This window comes from Meriones unguiculatus, chromosome 10 (genome assembly GCF_030254825.1).
Source record: "Meriones unguiculatus strain TT.TT164.6M chromosome 10, Bangor_MerUng_6.1, whole genome shotgun sequence".
Lineage (NCBI taxonomy): Eukaryota > Metazoa > Chordata > Mammalia > Rodentia > Muridae > Meriones > Meriones unguiculatus.
Genome location: NC_083358.1, coordinates 112248396 through 112265716, shown reverse-complemented (window position 1 = coordinate 112265716; position 17321 = coordinate 112248396). Strand labels below are relative to the sequence as shown.

General features: G+C 43.2%; 1 protein-coding gene across 6 annotated transcripts in view; it reads right to left on the bottom strand.

Moving 5' to 3' along the window:
• Nucleotides 1-426: 426 nt before the first annotated feature.
• Nucleotides 427-17321, bottom strand: part of Them4 (thioesterase superfamily member 4) — a 36306-nt gene continuing 19411 nt past the window's right edge. For 2 of the 6 annotated variants that reach the window (XM_021663415.2, XM_021663420.2), the window contains exons 6-7: nt 10824-10892; nt 6112-8555 (exon numbers count right to left, since the gene is read on the bottom strand). In XM_021663415.2, the coding sequence (XP_021519090.2) occupies nt 10825-10892 (68 nt within the window). In that variant the 3' untranslated portion in view covers nt 6112-8555; nt 10824. Of the gene's footprint in view, nt 1139-6111; nt 8556-10823; nt 10893-12807; nt 13783-16874; nt 17105-17321 lie in introns of those variants that run through there. The other 4 variants (XM_021663421.2, XM_021663418.2, XM_021663417.2 and 1 more) reach the window with 4 other exon arrangements.

The following is a 17321-nucleotide window of genomic DNA, read 5'->3' as shown; positions in this document are numbered from 1 at the left end:
GAACTTCTGGGACCTGGCTGCCAGTTAGGCTGGCTGGAGCCTGCCTGACCTCCAAGAGCTTCTGGACCGCCTGGAGCTTGACCACTGGGCCAGGCTTGACTGCTACATGCTGCTGGCCACAGTTCTGCTGGCTACTGGGCATGTCAGCATCAGGCATCCACTAAAGCCTGCTGCATCAATGCTAGATTGGTGCTGACCTCTGGTAAAGCACAGGCCAGTCCTGCACTAGGCCTGTAGGGCTTGCATCTCTCACTGACCGCTGTGCCTTGCTGTAAAGCACTCTGGCTGCTCCTGAGAAAAACAGATCCCTGCTCTCCATCTGGTGTGGGAATCAGGAACTGGGTTGTGTGGGGGTGGGGTGGGGTGGGGGGTGAGTGTCATCAGAGCACACACAGAATCCCGGGAATCAGACTCTAGAGACCAGACTCAAAGGTGCAGAACTAACTTTATTGTCCAGTGTAAAAGCCTTTAAATGATTGAAAGGCCAACTAGAATATTCCATGCCAGCCTCAAGCACCAGTAACAATCAAGTGTGTGTATGTTGGGGGGGCGTCAAGGTCACCTTAGGAGACTTCCGTAAAGAAGGGGGAAGCAGTCACCACCCTAGCCTTGGATCTATTTTGAGACTTCTAGGAGTCTAGGAGTGTGCTAGGAGTCCCTAGTAGATCAACACTGTGTGCAGTGGATCAGGACCTTTTGAATAGTCAGGAGTTGCTGACACTCACTTGCCGTTCCCTGTGGGCCATCAAAAGGCTTACCTCAACATTCTCTACAATCTGGAAACTGAAATCCAGGCCCTCACCAAATGCAGAATGACAAGGACCCCAAAGCACAATCTTAAAAAAAAAAAGATTTTATTCATTTTACTTTATCTGTATAAATGTTTTGCATGTATATGCACCACATGTGTGCCTGTTGGATCCCCTGGAACAAGTGCTCTTAACTACTGAGCCATCTCTCCAGCCCAACAACTTGCTTTTAATAGTTATTTTCAAAATAATCATGAGATATAAGAGGCCACATACTTACAGTCAATCCTTTGTCATTTTGAGCATCACACTGGACATACCTTCATTTTGTCCTCTCTGGCTTTAGTTTTCTCTTTAAGTTTGTTCTCCTGAGCCACTTCAGAAGTTGCCTTGAATTCCAGGAACAACAGAAGTGATTAATAAACATCTTTATACCCAGTGAGATGTCATTGAAGAAAACTAATTTTCCTTTGCAAATGGAAAACTAATTTTCCTTTGCAAATGGCTATCCATGGCAACTAGCTCTTGGTCAGAGGGTAGCCCTTATCCACTTCCTCATTTCAGCTGTGGGACTCTGTTTGGCTTAAACAGGAGTAGTTGGCCAACAAAATGAATTCAATGCAAGTTTTTAGATATTTGTCTCACAGTGCTTTGTACATTTTTTGTTAGGGAGTGCTTGCAACTCGTGTGTGTGTGTGTGTGTGTGTGTGTGCGCTCATGTGTGTGTACATATACATGTAATATCTATATATACACACAAATGTACCCATATACATGTATATATATATATATATATATACACACACATATATACATATACACATATACACACATGTGTGTGTGTGTTTCTTGTTTTTTTTAAAGAGAGAAAGAAAGGGCATGGAGTTGGGTGTGTGGGAAGGCCGGGAGGATCTGGGAGAAGTTGGATGAGGAGAAAAGCACGGTCAGAATACATAAAAATTTTTTTCAATAAGTAAAAAACATCCTTATGACAAGGAACTGAAACCACTCCCAAATAACAGTGAGCCTTTCAGGGAGATTACCTCTCTGATAAGGGTAATTACCTGAGAAGGAGAAGTTGCACCACTGAGCAGGAACAGTCAACTTATGGGAACCCGATTGCTCTCAAGTGACAGGAGGGTTAGAGCTTCTCTGAACCACCTTGCTGAACCAGAACGGAGTAAATGACCAGCCAGACCACACTGGTTAGACCTCCTTTCCCCACCACGCATCCCTCTAATTGGTATCCTGGGTCAAGTGGCTACACCTAGTTTGTGGGAGTTCTGGAGCTAAGGCTTTTGTTCTAAAACTCCAGTAACACTTTCAAGAAAGATCTCGCTCCCATCACTGTGCTTGAGACTGTAACTACCTAGCAAGAAAGAAAATGGTCTTACTTCATTTCATGTGTTTGTGTGTTTTGCCTGCATGTGTGTCTATGCACCACATGTCTACCAGGTGCCCACAGATGTCAAGAGGGCGTCCAATCCCAGGGTCTGGAGTTACAAATAGTTGTGAGCTGTCACATGTGTACTGGGAATTGAACTTAAGCTCTCTGGAAAAGCACAAGTGTTCTTAGCTGAGTCATCTTGCCAGCCCCAGGAATGAAGATATTCTAAAGACTCACTTGTGCCCTTCCCGTTGGCTTTTAGAAGAAAGAAGTTGGTATTTCCTCAGACATTTTTTGTTCTTGGACAGAAGCCAGAAGTAACTGGATTGACTCACACATCTAAATGATTTTAAGGTCTCAAGTCTTGAGAGGAAATTGTGGAGGTTTGAGTAGGTATTGTTCCCATAGACTCATGTGTGTCAATGCTTGGCCCATAGGGAAGTATAGCCTTGTTGAGGAAGTGTGTCACTATGGGGGCAGGCTATGAGACCTCACATGCTCAAGCTCTGCCCAGTGTGGGACACAGTTGTCTTCTGCTGCCTGAGGATGTAGATGTAGAACTCTCGGTTCCTTTTTCAGCACTGCATCTGCCTGCCTGCTGCTATGCTTCCCGCCATGCTGACAGGAACTAAACCTCTGACACTGCAAGCCAGCCCCAATTAAATGTTTTCCTTATAAGAGTTGCCATGGTCACGGTGTCTCTTCATACCAATAGGAACCCTAAGACAGGAACATTACAGAGATATAAGGGCTTAGTTTATGCCCATTAAGTGGGAACTGCTTTCTTTCCAAAAGACTGGGATCTACCTCAGGCCCTGGATGAAGCTCTGGCATTGAAATCTGTTCCAGAGACGAGAATATATCTATTATTTTCTCTTCCATTAAGAGTTAATCTGGGCTGGGTGGTAGGGGTTCATGCCTTTAATGCCAGCACAGGAGGCGGAGACAGGTGATCTCTGAGTTTGAGACCAGCCTGGTCTACAGAGCAAGTTCCAGGACAGCAAAGGCTACACAAAAAAGCCCTGTCTCGAAAAACCAGAGAGCAATGATAGTGAATAATGTGCAATTTTTTTTTTTTTTTTCCTCAAAGGACATCCACATCTGTTGGAAGACTTGAGTTTTGTTCTTAGAAAGTCCACATCAGCTGAATGTGTTAAGTGAAATCCTTGTACTGCCCTCTCCCTCTGTCCAATGCTGTGAATGCTGTGTGCTGTGTGTCCTCCGTTACTGATCTGGAGGCGTGAGAACATGGGCTGAGCTTGTAGAGTAGTTTGCAGAACTTGGAAGCGGAGTTCTCCAGTGAGCACAGGTGTTGCAAAGGAGGGTGGGAGTTCTCACGTCAGTTAGAATGCTGTTTGCTGCAGTTCTGTGTCCTGTGCTTGATTTTTTTGTGTGTGAGTTGTCATTGTTGGAAATTCTTAAATAAAACTGATTTAAGTAACGTGTCATTTTCTACAGCCCTGAATGCAGACTTCATAGTAGTTGATTCCTTTTTGACCCTTTTGAGATGGAACTTTCATAAACTTTCTCGGCAGCAGTTTATTTTGCTTCAAATCAACTTATTTGAAAAGTTGTCTCAAAAAAAAATAGTTAATTTGGGACTAGTGATATGGCTCTGTGGACAGAGCACTTGCCCCCACAGACTTGACAACCTGAGTTGTGCCCAGAGCCCACATAAGGATGAAGGTAGAGAACTGACTCTACTAGATTTCTTTAGAACTAATTACAAGTACTCTCTCTCTCTCTCTCTCTCTCTCTCTCTCTCTCTCTCTCATACACACACACACACACACACACACACACACACGAACATACAATCTAACTAAATAAAAAGGCAATTCATCTGGGCCTGTCAATCATTTGGTCAGGAGACCGTCCCTTGGGATATGTGATGCTAAGGGGATGGGAGGCATATTTACCCCCTTAAAATGATAATGTACTCACCTTTCCCAGAAGCCCCTGCATGAGCTCACAGAGCTTCCCAAAGGCCACACTGCCAAGCCTGTCCACATTTCTGAGTTCTAACGCTAAAAAGCATGCCTTTTCCTTTTTTCGCCTTTTCTTCTGGATTCTGTACACAGTCTGACCATGCTTTCCCCAAGCTCGGGGCCTTCTCACTCTTTGAGGACCACCCTCCCCTTCAGCCATGCAGTGGCTTGCCAGCCTCTGGGCAGAACAAGCTGGCTTTCTTGGACCCCAACTCAAAGGCATGGCTAGCTTGCTTGCTTTTCTCCTGGAAGCTGCCAAGATTTATCGCTGGCCCAGATACTAGTAAGATAGTCTTTGGGCTTCTTTCTAAATTCTTTTGTTAATGTGATGTGACTAACAACCTTGGTTTCCCTGATAACATTAACAACTGCAAAGCCCTTCTCCCTTTCTAAACCAGCAAATTTGTAGGAATCTCACCAGAAACCCCATTTACAGGGAAATAACCAATCCTAAGTCTCTTATGCAAGCATAATGGCTTTGGGAATTATAAAATTTCATCCAAGGCATCTCCAGGGCCCCTTCAATTATCCACTAACAAGAGAGAGAAAATAGGAAAACAAAACCAAACCAAACCAAACCAAACCAAACAAAACAACTTTCTCAGCAATCTTCTGAAACATAACTTGGGAGCCACTAAAACAGGTAATGCTATGACAGGCAAGTTTTTGTCTTTCTTGGAAAACCATGCCCATTCTTTCAGGCCTGTCTCTTGAGCCTTGTGCTTTTGCTTGTAATAGAACATTCTTAAGCTATCAAACTCTGCTTTATTACACCAACTAATCTTGAAGTTACTTTTCGTATTGAAGCTACAACAGTTGGTTTGGTTCCCCAAAGTCTAAGGAAACTCCTCAGGTTGTTGGGTATTGTGGGTATTTCTCCAATCACAAAAATGATGGAGGAGTAGCATCCTTAGTAGCATCCTTAGTAGCAACTTGTGGCACTACAGGAGCTAGCTCAGAGGGAAGGGACTCTTTGGGCCCAGTCCTGGCTTTATTTCTCCAGGTCTGGCAGCTAATGCATGCAGCCTCTTTAGCAAGAAAGTTGAACCATCAGCTCTGGTATGCAAACAGCAACAGTACCAATTCCTTCATTGTTTTACAGGTCTCTAGAGCCTCTGGAGCTAAAAATCCTAGAGAGGTGTAGTGGTTTTGAATAAGAATGACCCCTATAGGCTCATATGTTTGAATATTTAGTTCTACAGTTGGTGGAACTATTTAGGAAAGAGTAGGAGCCTTGCTGGAGGAGATGCAGCCTTTGTTGGAGAAGGTGGGGAGCTTTGAGGTTCAAAAGCCCACGCCAGGCCCAGTCGTGCGCTATATCTGCCTGTAACCCGTGGATCAAGATATAAGCTCTCAGCTACTGCTCCAGCCTGGCTGCCAGCTGCCATGCTCCCCACCACGATGGTCTGAAAGTAAGCCCCAATTACATGCTTTTTTCTCTAAGTTGCCTTGGTTATGGTGTAGCATCCAAGCACACTAGTGAAGTCTCAAAATGGATCAAAGGCTAGTAGAGTGACTGCTTCCCTCTTCTTTATGGAACTCTCCTAAGGTGATCTTGCTCCCCCACATCTCCCACATTTCCTTATAGTCGCACCAACCTGGCTGATTGTTACTGGTGCTTGAAGCTAGCACAGGATGGTCTGATTGGCCTTTCAGTCATTTAAGGGCTGTTATACTGGGCAATGAAGTTAGATCTGCACCTTTGAGTCTGGTCTCCTGAGTCTGATTCCCGGGATTCTGTGTGGGCTCCGTCTCCACTTAGCCTCCTTCCCCTCAGTTCCTGATCCCCACACACCATGCCATATTTCCTCTGTACTCCTCCCCTTCCCAGCATTGCTTCAGCTGTTTGTGTCATTTCTTATGTCAGAGACATCACCATTGTTTCTGCCAGTGATATTTAGGCTATCCTCAGCATGAGATTACTGGGAGGGCTCCAGTTTCTTGGGGTGCACTGTTTCAATAATCTGATAGCCAAACCTACAGCTCTCATCTAAAAGGGAGTAAGAAGATAGTTTATTCTGAACCATTTTAAGTGACGGAGAACACATAGGTTACCCCAATTTACATGTTCCGATGTGGGAGCAGTTCCATAAAGTTTTACAGAATAAAAAATGTCAGAAAACAAGGCAAGTTTTTAAACATTGCTGGGTACATCAGAGAGGCAGGTACAGCAAGATGGGAGAAACTTTTCTATAGGCCCCAGATGCTGTCTCAGCTCTTGGGTTGGTGGAGATGAGTGGTCTGCTAAGTTAACGATTCCAGAAGGAAGGTTTCTATCTATTAGTCACAAGATGTTAGTTCTGACACAGAGATGGGCAAGGAATGGCCCTGAGGGCTAGAAGTAGCTCAAGACAAAGCAGCTGGCCTTTGGACCTGCAACATTCCAACCTCTCCACAGTGCTGGAATTATAATCAGTCAGTCAGTCTCTGCAGACACAGCCCCTTTTCAGGAGTTTCGTTTATGGGGACAAAGTGTGGTGAGTGCTCCTGAGGCTGAGAAGAGGGAGGTAACCAGCAGTGTGGTCTACGCAGGGTCTGTCAAGGGCTTGCCACTTTGCCACATCTCCCCGGCAAGTCTCTGTCCTCACATTCCAGATGCTTTTAGTATTACAGCCCTATTTGAAAACACCCAGTCAGGATCTGGAGAGATGAGTCAGCAGTTAAGAGCACTGGCTGCTCTTCCAGAGGACCCAGTTTGGAAGCCCAGAACCCATGTGGCTGCTTAAAGCCATCTGTGACTCCAGTTCCAGGGGATCAGGCTCCTCTTCTTGGCTCTGAGAATACCAGGTATGTACATATAATATAAAAAGAACCAGAACAAAGAACCTACCCTACACATAAATAAGCAACTTAGGATACCAAATATGGAAACTGAAAAAGGGGCCTCCTGCTGTTGGCACTCTGCTAGGACTTTGGATTATTACTCTGCTGAGTCTGTGTGAGGTCATAAGGAACTGCATCTTGGAAAAGAAGCCTCAGTGTTTGCGTCCCTGTCCGAGAAGCCCATTACAAAGTGTCTGAAATACCTGGTAACATCAACACTGTGCAGTCTGAGCAATCCATCCTAGTAACTAAGAAGTACTCATCACTTAAGAATCTGTAGAAGCCACAGAGACGGCTCAGTGGTTTTGAGTGAGGTCTGCTCTTCCAGAGGTCCTGGGTTTCACTCTCAGCACCTTTATTGGGTGGCTCACAATCACTTGCAACTCCAGCGCTCTGTTACACTCATGCTTTGTATATATACACACGCATACATTAAAATAAAGATAAAACTTAAAATAGAAAATATATTTGTAAATTAGTAGTGAATTTTCAAGCTAGTTTTCTTTAAACATTTGTTTTTGTTGGTTGTGTTTTTGTAAAACTTTGTGATTTATTGTCTACTAACATTCTATAGCAGTATTGGGCTTTTTGTTTGTTTTTAGACAAGGTCTCACTACACAAGTCTGGCTATGCTGAAACTTGAAATGTATGCCAGGCTAGCCAAAAATGCAGAAATTCTCCTGCCTCTGCTTCCCAAGTCCTGGGATTAAAGGAGGGGATCACCAAACCCAGTTGATGGCTGTTTTTGGAAAGCTTCCTAAGGAAATGTTGTCCACTAATATTCTGCAGAAATGAAACCTTTAACAAAATGACCTGCGCAGTCGTTTTCAGATGCTTGGATTTCATACATAGGATAGATAAAAGGAAAATGCAAGAATCAACTCCAGAATCAACTCCAGGGTGTGCCTGATTTTGTTTGTTTGTTTGTTTTTCACTTTTTGAGACAGGGTTTCTCCATGTAGCCCTGGCTGTCCTGGAGCTTGTTCTGTGACTATGAGGCCAGCCTGGTCTCCTGAGTGAGTTCCAGGACAGCCAGACTATGTAAGAGACTGTGTTTCAATAAATGAACAGATAAATATCCACTTCTTCTAAACCCTGTTACTTAAAACTGGTTACAAATTGTTTTATTGACAGTAGGTCCTTGACATATATCACTTACCCACATATTATGGGTTATGATCAGACCAAGTATGATGGATCTCAACCTGGCAAGTGATGGTGAATCAACAATGTCTTCAGAGACATAGGGCAGGCAGTTGTCCAAATGAAGTCATCCTGGGCATGGCAATGTTTCTGTACAGCACTTGGGGAGCTGAGGCAGGAGGGTCATGACTTTCAGCCCAGCTTGGGCTTCACAGGGGGAGACTATCTCAGGCCAGCACTGATGAAATTGCTTGTGCCAGTCCTCTAGTGAGGGCAGGCTATTCCTGCCACTTGAGCGCTAGGTTACTCCCCATTGTATACAACTCCTTTTTACTGTGCTCTGCCCTGACAAACTCCATGTTATACAGGACTTTTGACACCATTTTGAGGGCGGAAGATGATGCACTCCGGGATAGACATGTGAACATCACCATCTATTGGCACCACCTTCCAGCCCACTCCTAGCTGTCAAAAAAAAAAAAAAAAAGAATTTATTCTATAAAGTATTCAGGGAGGATTGAGAGTGTAGGGACACATGGACACATGATTCTATCAGAAATGCCAGCCTAGGGAAAAGGAATAACCCGTTCACCCGGACGCCACACAGTGGTGAACTCCTGCAATGACAAGGGACCACACAAACCTGCCATCTAATACTTGGTGTGTACATTAAGGACCACTAGAGGTCTCCCAACCGCCCCTGAAACTTCATCTTGGCTTGACATGCTTTACTTGACTGCTATCTGCCCACCTACCTGTTTGTCCATTCGGACCTGAACCCTCTGCTCCCTGCTCCAACCTAGCTTGGCTCTCTCACCTGATTACACTCTCAACCCAGAATTCTCTGCAGCTGGGTCTCCATAGCAACAGCCACTTCTTTGTGGTTGATTTTGGGTTTATCTTATCAATACAGACTCACATTTCTGTCATCCTGCTTCCACTCTTTAACTTGTATTTTCTCTGTAGACCACACGCACATACACATACTTCCTGAGTGCTGTCGCTGTGTTATACAGGAGTTAATAGCAGTTAAGGTTAGGATAAAAGAATTTATCTCATCCAGGTTACCAAGATAGGTAGTAGTATCTGGGCAAACTGCTGTCATGAGAACCATTATACCTTGTTAATTTATTGTTATTCAATAAACTCTGACATTGTGGAAAATCACAAACACCTTCATCTATGTTTCTGGCACAATGTGCTCATAACACCTTCTATAAGTGTGGAGAAATGGCTCTGACTGTTGCCATAGCTCCTGCTTACATTCTGTTAAAGGTATTTGTTTCAGACACAAACATATTTAGCTTAAGACTGAGATGTAAAAACAGAGTAGGGGAAATGTAACCACCCTGGCATGAAGACATTCTCAAGAGAAAGCAGCTGAGGGGCTGGAGAGTTGGCTCAGCAGTTAAGAGTGCACAATGCTCTTTGAGAGGGCCCTAGTTGTGTTGCCAGCACCCACACTGGGCAATTCACAACTGCTTCAGGGGATATAATGCCCTGCACTCATGTGCACATATCCCCACCCTACACATATATAATCCAGACTACAGCAAATCTTTAGAGAGATCGATACTGAGTATCTAACGACATTAAAAAACGGGGCCAGGTGAGGTGGTGCACGCCTTTAATCATAGCACTAGGGAGGCAGAGGCAGGACAATGTCTGTGAGCTTGAGGCCAGCCTAGCCTACATAGAGAGTCCTAGGATAGCCAGAGCTATGTAGTGAGGCCCTGTCTCAAACAGCACCCCTCTCTCCACCAAAACAATGACAAGGCACTCAAAAATGAGCCGCCATACATAGCTGCATTTGGCTTCTTACTGTATTCTTCTGGTACTAGGGGCCAGTATTCCTGGAGGTGCTGTCTCTTCTCTCAGCATGTTTTCTATAGTGAGTGGAACGGAAAACTGTCTCTATACAGTGGTGGTGGTGAGACACAGAGCCATGCTGGCATCACAGCTACCTAAAGAGTTCCCTTATTTAGAGACCTCCAGTCAGGTAAAGCTGATTCTTGGTTTCTCTAGACAAAGGAATTGGTTTTCTCCTTCCACTATGTGGGTCCTGGGGATTGAACTTACATCTTTAGGCTTGACAGCAAGGGTCATTAGCTGCTAAGTGATCTCACAGACCCCAAAACACACGCAAGTGTGGTTTAATAGAAAGAGAGGCACTCAGAGAAATGTGAGGCAAACACCTAGGGTATGGCCATGGGCTTCTCAAAGAAGAGTTATATTTCATTGGCTTTCTATAGCCATATATGGGATTTTGTTGGGTTTTGAAATTATTCTCTTGGAAAAGCTATGAAACTTAAATGAGATCACAGGGTGGTTACTGTGTATAAACTTAGCTCATGAGACTTTTACCAGAAGATGTTTTCAGGCTAAACAAAAGTTAATGGGCTCATTCCTGACATTTTCAGAAAGTATCTGGGAAATGAGAAGACCATACTCAAAGGTCATATAAACTTCAGCCTTAATGATGAAGTCAGCAGGAAGCGATGTTACACAAAGAGAATGCAAGATATCTCAAGAGCTGCATGGATCAAACACACAGCAGCCTTGGGACTGATAACCAGAGTCCCTTAAGGTGGGAAGAGTTGGGTTCTCAGGATCTGAAGCTGCAGCTCCCCCAAGGCTCTGGACCCAGGGCATTATTGGCTCTGCCACGCATATTCCTGGTTTTAGAGAAGGAACATCAGACATACATACATACATACATACATACATACATACCTCAAGGCCTCAGTGGAAAGCTCCCAAGGTCTTGGACCAGGCTGTTACTGGCTCTGCCAAAGCAGGTTCCTGATTTAGAAAAGGAGCTATGTTTCTTCACATTATCAGGGCTTAGGGAAAGCCTCAGGTTGTTTGGTATTCAACAGCTATCCCTAAATTATTAGGGCAAGATACTGGAAGTTGTTGATGGTTTACCATTCTGACCCTCAAAATGTCAGTCTCTTGTGGTTTAGTCTAAACTTTCAGTAAAGGGAGAGAAAGAAAGGAAACAGAAGCCCTCAAAGTATCTATTGCCTGCATCAAGAGGCATCAAGACCCTGTAAGTTATAGTAATAACTGATGATGTCTGTGGATGCAATGTTATGGGGTATGAATGTTATGGGGTATGAATGTTATGGGGTAACCAACTGCTTTCTGATTGGACTTAAGGCCTGTTCCACAGGACAGAACATATGCCTGGTACTGTAAATCTGCCTAAGAACCCATTGTTGGTGGCCCCCAGGAGTCTACTGTTATTTTTCACAGATCAGTGCCATCTCAGACTTCATCAAATAAGTTTCTCTGTGCAGTGGACAGTGGTCAACAACAACAAACCTCACAAGTGGTTAAAGTACAGAGCATAAATAAGGAATGCTCAGCCACAAATGGGTCTTCTATACCATATCCACCCCCAACAAGGCTCAGGGACCATTGTGGAGAAGGGGGAAGGAAAGGCTGGCAGAGCTCAGGGAGGACTGGAGCAAAACAGGGCCTGCTAGACATGATAGGACCACTGAGCCTGTAAACTCACAGTTGCTGCTGTTCTTGTCATAAGACCTGTACAAGATCATAGCAGTCAGCATCCCCAGAGTAGTTCACAAATCCCCAGCCCTAGCTGAGGAGCCGCTGACAAGTGGATGGCCTCTGGGGGAGGAGAGTCTTAAGTGTGGTTTATAGTAGACTGGCCATGCTCCAGCGGTTACTCATGAGTGTATGGGTAACAAAAATAGGACTCAGTGGATTATTATTTTTTTTAAAGAGAGAGTATAAAATGTTGGGAGGCAGTAAGGGAAGATCTGGAAGGAGTTAGAGGGAGGCATGGGGGAGAAAATGAACAAAATATATTGCATACATGTATAAAATTGTATCAAAGAATTAATAAAAATATTATATTAAAAAGAAGCAAAATCTGGGAGGATGGAGAGATGGCATGTCAACTAAAGAGCAAGAATGGCTCTTCCAAGAGGACGAGTTTGGGTTCCAGTTCCTGAGGATCAGACACCTTCTGACCTCTTCAGGCCCCCACATATATGGTAAACATACACACATGCACAAATAAAAATAAATCTATTGAAGACAGGGTTTCACTATGAAGACTGACATTGAGCTCATAGAAATCACTTGTCTCTGACTCCTGACTGATAGGACTAAAGATGTATATCACCACACCCAGAGAAAAACAAATCTTAATGAAAGCTAGTAAACAAACAAACAAAGTAGTAGCAAAACATGGTGGCTAACCCCACTGTGGTAACAAACACCCTTGGCCCCAGTATTTGGAGAATGAGGCAAGTGGACCTCTGTAAGTTCTAGGCTAGCCTGGTCTACTTAGAAAGCTCCAGGCACCATCTCAAAAACAAAACAAAAATAAACTGTCAAAAATGACCAAAACAAAAACAAACAAACAAGATGACCAGAGAGATGGGTCAGTAGGTACAGGTGACTGCTACTAACTCTGAGGACCTGTGTTCAATCTTTGGGACCTACATATTGGAAGGAGAGAACCAACTCCCTCAAGCTGTCCTCTGACCTCTGACATTTACTCATAAATGAAAATACAATAAATGTGACTATATTAACATTAAAACTTCTGTTCATAAAGAGATACCTTACTGTCATGGCACATACATGCTCCATATATATATATATATATATATATATATATATATATATATACACACACACATACACACACACACACAAATGAAGACAAGAAGCAAATATGCTTTCTAGAATATTAATCTCCCCATTTATTTTAGCTCTTGAACACACACACACACACACACACACACACAAATAAATATTTACAAAGTGAAATTTGGATCCATGGATAACAAAGAGAGATGATATAGAAATACAATGGGAAATCATGCTGTGTCTCAAAACCAAGAAAAGCTGGAGGCTTCCGTGGTAGAAGCCAGGAGAGAAATGTGAAAGTTTTTTCCCAGAACCTTAAGAAGAAGAGGTTTTGTTAATACTCTTTGATTTCTGGCCTCTGGTACTGTGATAGTGAAATTTTTGTTGGTTTAAACCATCTAGTTTGTAGTTATTTTTTTTTTTTTAATATAGCCCCAGACAGCTAACAGAGCCTACTTCCGACAATGACAAACTACTGTTGTAAGAGACAACAGCACAGGCTGTTGAAAAAATGAACAGCGTTTAATCTCTAGGACCCCAGACAATGTGTAAGATCCATTCTCACAGGATCAAGCTGTATACCCTAACATGGCCAGAGAGATGTTTGTGCAGATACAACAAGTGTAGCTTGTAACACACAGTATGTACTTATGCATGTATGCACTGCACACACACTGCCACATAATTTATCCCTGCCTATGATTTTCTTGCATTTCCATGTTTGCAGTAAAAGTTTCAGTACAAATTTTTTTCCTGCGGTCTGTAGGACATCAAGGGCTGTTTGTTAGCTTTAGTCTGTTCACATGTCAGAACCACACAGGTGTCCTAGGGAGATAGAGAAAATTGCAGTCTGGAAGGTGTAGAGTGGGTTCCTGCAGCTGTATTTCAGAGGCCATTTTGAAGGGTCTGTGAGAGCAGGCTTTCCTGGGGTTCTAGCAGCTGTGACAGGAGTGGAGATAGGTGTCGCTTCTGGAGGAGGAAGAACCTCATGCAGAACAGTGTGGAATTTACCAGAAGTTCTTTTATGTCAAACGTTTGTCAGGATCCAGTTTTATAAATAAAGCTAAAGCAAAACAATAAATGATTGTAAGCCAACTGTTTTCCATTTGATGAGCCCAAGGAAAAAAACAGAAAGGGATTTCTTATGCCTCTATCTTTCTACTCTCAGTTTTTAGAAAACTTAAGAATTAATTTTTGGCTGGGGGTGGTGGCATACACATTTAATACCAGCACATGGGAGGCAGAGGCAGGGGAATCTCTGCGAGTTCAAAGCTAGCCTGATTTCTATAGTGAGTTCCAGGGCAGCCACCTCCCCTCACCAGGTCCTGTACTGTTTCATGATTTCTTAATACTTCTATTAAGAGGTATCCCAGAGTTAGTATGACGTGGAGAGGATAGGAGCTCCACAAGGACCAAATATATCTGGGTATAGGGGTCTTTTTTGAGACTGATACTCCACCAAAGACCATGTATGGACATAACCTAGAACCTCTGCTCGGATGTAGCCGTGGTAGCTCAGTAATTAATGGGTTTTCCCTAGTAAGGGGAACAGGAACTATTTCTAACATGACCTCAATGGCAGGCTCTTTGAGCTCTCCACTCCCCAAGGGAGGAACAGTCCTGCCAGGCCACAGAGGAGGACTTTGCAGCCAGTCCTGAAGATACCTGATAAAACAGGGTCAGATGAAAGGGGAGGAGGTCCTCCCCAATCAGTGGACTTGGAAAGGGGCAGAGAGGAGATGAGGGAGGGAGAGTGATTGGGAGGGAATGAGGGAGCGAAATACAGCTGGGATACAGAGTTAATAAAATGTAACTAAAAAAAAAAAAAAAAAAAGAGGTATCCCATAAATGAGAAGTAAGTTTAAGTTTACAGCTGAGCCAAATGATATGGACAGGTTTAGTGAGTGTCATAATAAGCTTTAACTGTTAACCTGTCAGCCGTGGCACCCGAGAAGGGAGTCTCAATTGAGGGATTGCCTGTATCTGATTGGTCTGTGAGCATGTCGGTGGGAGCAGGTAGTTCTGAGCTGTTTAGAAGGCTCAGCATGAGGCTGCTTACTGAGGCAGTGTGCCTTCATGGTTTCTGCCTTGAGTTCTTGCCCAGACTTCCCTCAAGGTTGGACTGTTACCTGAAGTGTAAGATGAAATAAGCCTTTTCTTTCTCTAAATTGAATTTGGTCAGGGTGTTTTTTCACAGCAATAGATGCAATCTAGCCTAGAAAGTCTTGGATTACGAGCTTACAGCCTAGAATGGAGCTGTAAACAAACTGCGGACTCAAATCAGTAATGTCATCCTCCTGCTCCCTGAGCCATCATTCTTGTGAAAAGCTGACACTTAGGGGAAAAGTGAATTTCTTAAATATGAATTTGTTAAGCATCACTAATAAATGAAAATACAATAAATGTGACTATATTAACATTAAAACTTCTGTTCATACCAAGTGGGTTACATAGTAATGGGAAGAAGGACTGCCTCTGACATAAACTGATTGGCCTGCTCTTTGATCACCTCCCCCTGACAGGGGAGCAGCCTTACCAGGCCACAGAAGATGACAATGTAGCCACTCCTGATGAGATCTGATAGACTAAGATCAGAAGGAAGGAGAGGAGGACCTCCCCTATGAGTGGTGGGGAGGGGCATGTGTGAAGAAGGGGGAGGGAGGGTGGGATATGGAGGGGAGGAGGGAGGGGCTTATGGGGGATACAAAGTGAATAAAGTGTAATTAATAAAAAAATAACAAAAAACCCCAAAAGCTATATGCCATGTGGAAAAGTAAAAAACAAAACCAAAACCAAAACTTCTGTTCATAAAGAGATACCTTAAAGCAAATAAAACCATCTTGCACACTAAAAGATGCATGCAGTTTCTACCTATCTGATATAAGCTTAACCTAAAATATCTGAAGAGTTCCTGTAAACTGGTAAGAATGAGAAAAAAAGAAAAGAAAAAATGAACCAGCAGGAATTTCACAGAATGGGAAATAAACATGGTCTTTGAACATATGAAGAGATATTCATCTCTACTGATTACCTGGGAAATGCAAATCTATATGACATTAAGATCCCATTTTAGCCAGATGTGGTGACACAGACCTTTAATTCTAGTGTTTGGGAGGTAGAGGCAGGTGGATCTCTGTGAGTTTGAGATCAGCCTGGTTTACATAGTGAGATCCTGTCTCAGAAAGAAAAAAAAATCCATTTTATAACCTTTTATTGGTGAAGATTGAGGAATCTGACTGTCAATTGCTATAGAAGACAGGGATCAGAATGTCTGACATTTGTGGGCAGCTTTTGAAAACAAGGTGAGCTCCTGTGCAAAGTTGAGCACTTATATAGCTGTGACCAGAAACTCTGCTTCCAAGCAGATGTCAATCTCTTGCCATGCAGAGGACACAAACAAGAACATGCATAGCAGCAGCAGCAGCAGCAGCAGCAGCAGCAGCAGCAGCAGCAGCAGCAGCAGCAGCAGCAGCAGCAACAGTGCCCATCACCAGACATGCCAAGTCACTGCGGCATGGCAGCTCATGCAGCAAAAACAAGAGAATGACACAGCCCAGCGCTTGGCTCAATCTCAGCAACGTACAGTTAAGTGAAAGCCAAACCCAGAAAAGGCCACACATCACAACTTCCTTACAAAGTTAAAAATGAACAATGAAAGAATACATACTCCTTAGATGTATGGTAGTTTTTTTTTTTTTTCCTTTTCATTTTTGAGGGAGAGTCTTATTATAGCTCATCCTGGCCTCAAATTCACAATCCTGCTGCAGTTTTCCTAATGCAGGGATTATGGGTATGAACCATTTAATTTATTTATCCTTTCCTCCCCCTCCTTCTCCTCTTTCTTTTTCTTTCTCCTCCTCTTTCTCTTCCTTGACAGGGATTCTCTACACAGCCCTGGTAGTCTTGAAGCTCACTATGTAGACCAGGCTGGCCTCAAACGCACAGAGATCTGCCTGCCTCAGCCTCCCCAGTGCTGGGGCTAAAGGTGTACACTCCCACATCTGGCTTACTCAACCATTCTTAAAGAAAATCTAAAAATAAAAGCCAGAAGCTATAAAAGAATGCAAGCTCCTAAATTCAGTATCAGTTATCATTAAGCAGGAAGAAAAGATGAGGTTAGCAGTTATATAGAGATAAACATGATTAAGAGTCTCGTTCCTGTTTGATGGTAAGCCCAGGGTATTATTTATTATTATGTTCAGAAGATGAATAAATAAATGATGAACAGTTATATGACCATGTCATAACTCAAGAATTATGATTAATATAAACATGTATGTCTGAGGTACATGTATGTTCTGAGAAAAAAATGAAAATGTAATTAGTACTGTGTAAGCTATCTGCATCTGAAGCTCAGGCTTCCAGAATCCTGGTCTGTGAAGTCCCTGTTAGATTCAAAGTACAAACAGAAGACATTTTTAGGTGAGAGTTCGGGCAAGCTGCTTATAGAGATTTCAGCAGGGGGGAACCAATATCTCTAAGTCAGCAAGCATATGTCCTGATTTCTTTCTTCATTGTGACTAAATTTTCATGTTTATACCCAACACTGAATCCTGTTTTTTTTTTTTTTAATTGTACTTCTTATAAGTTTTTGGATTCATA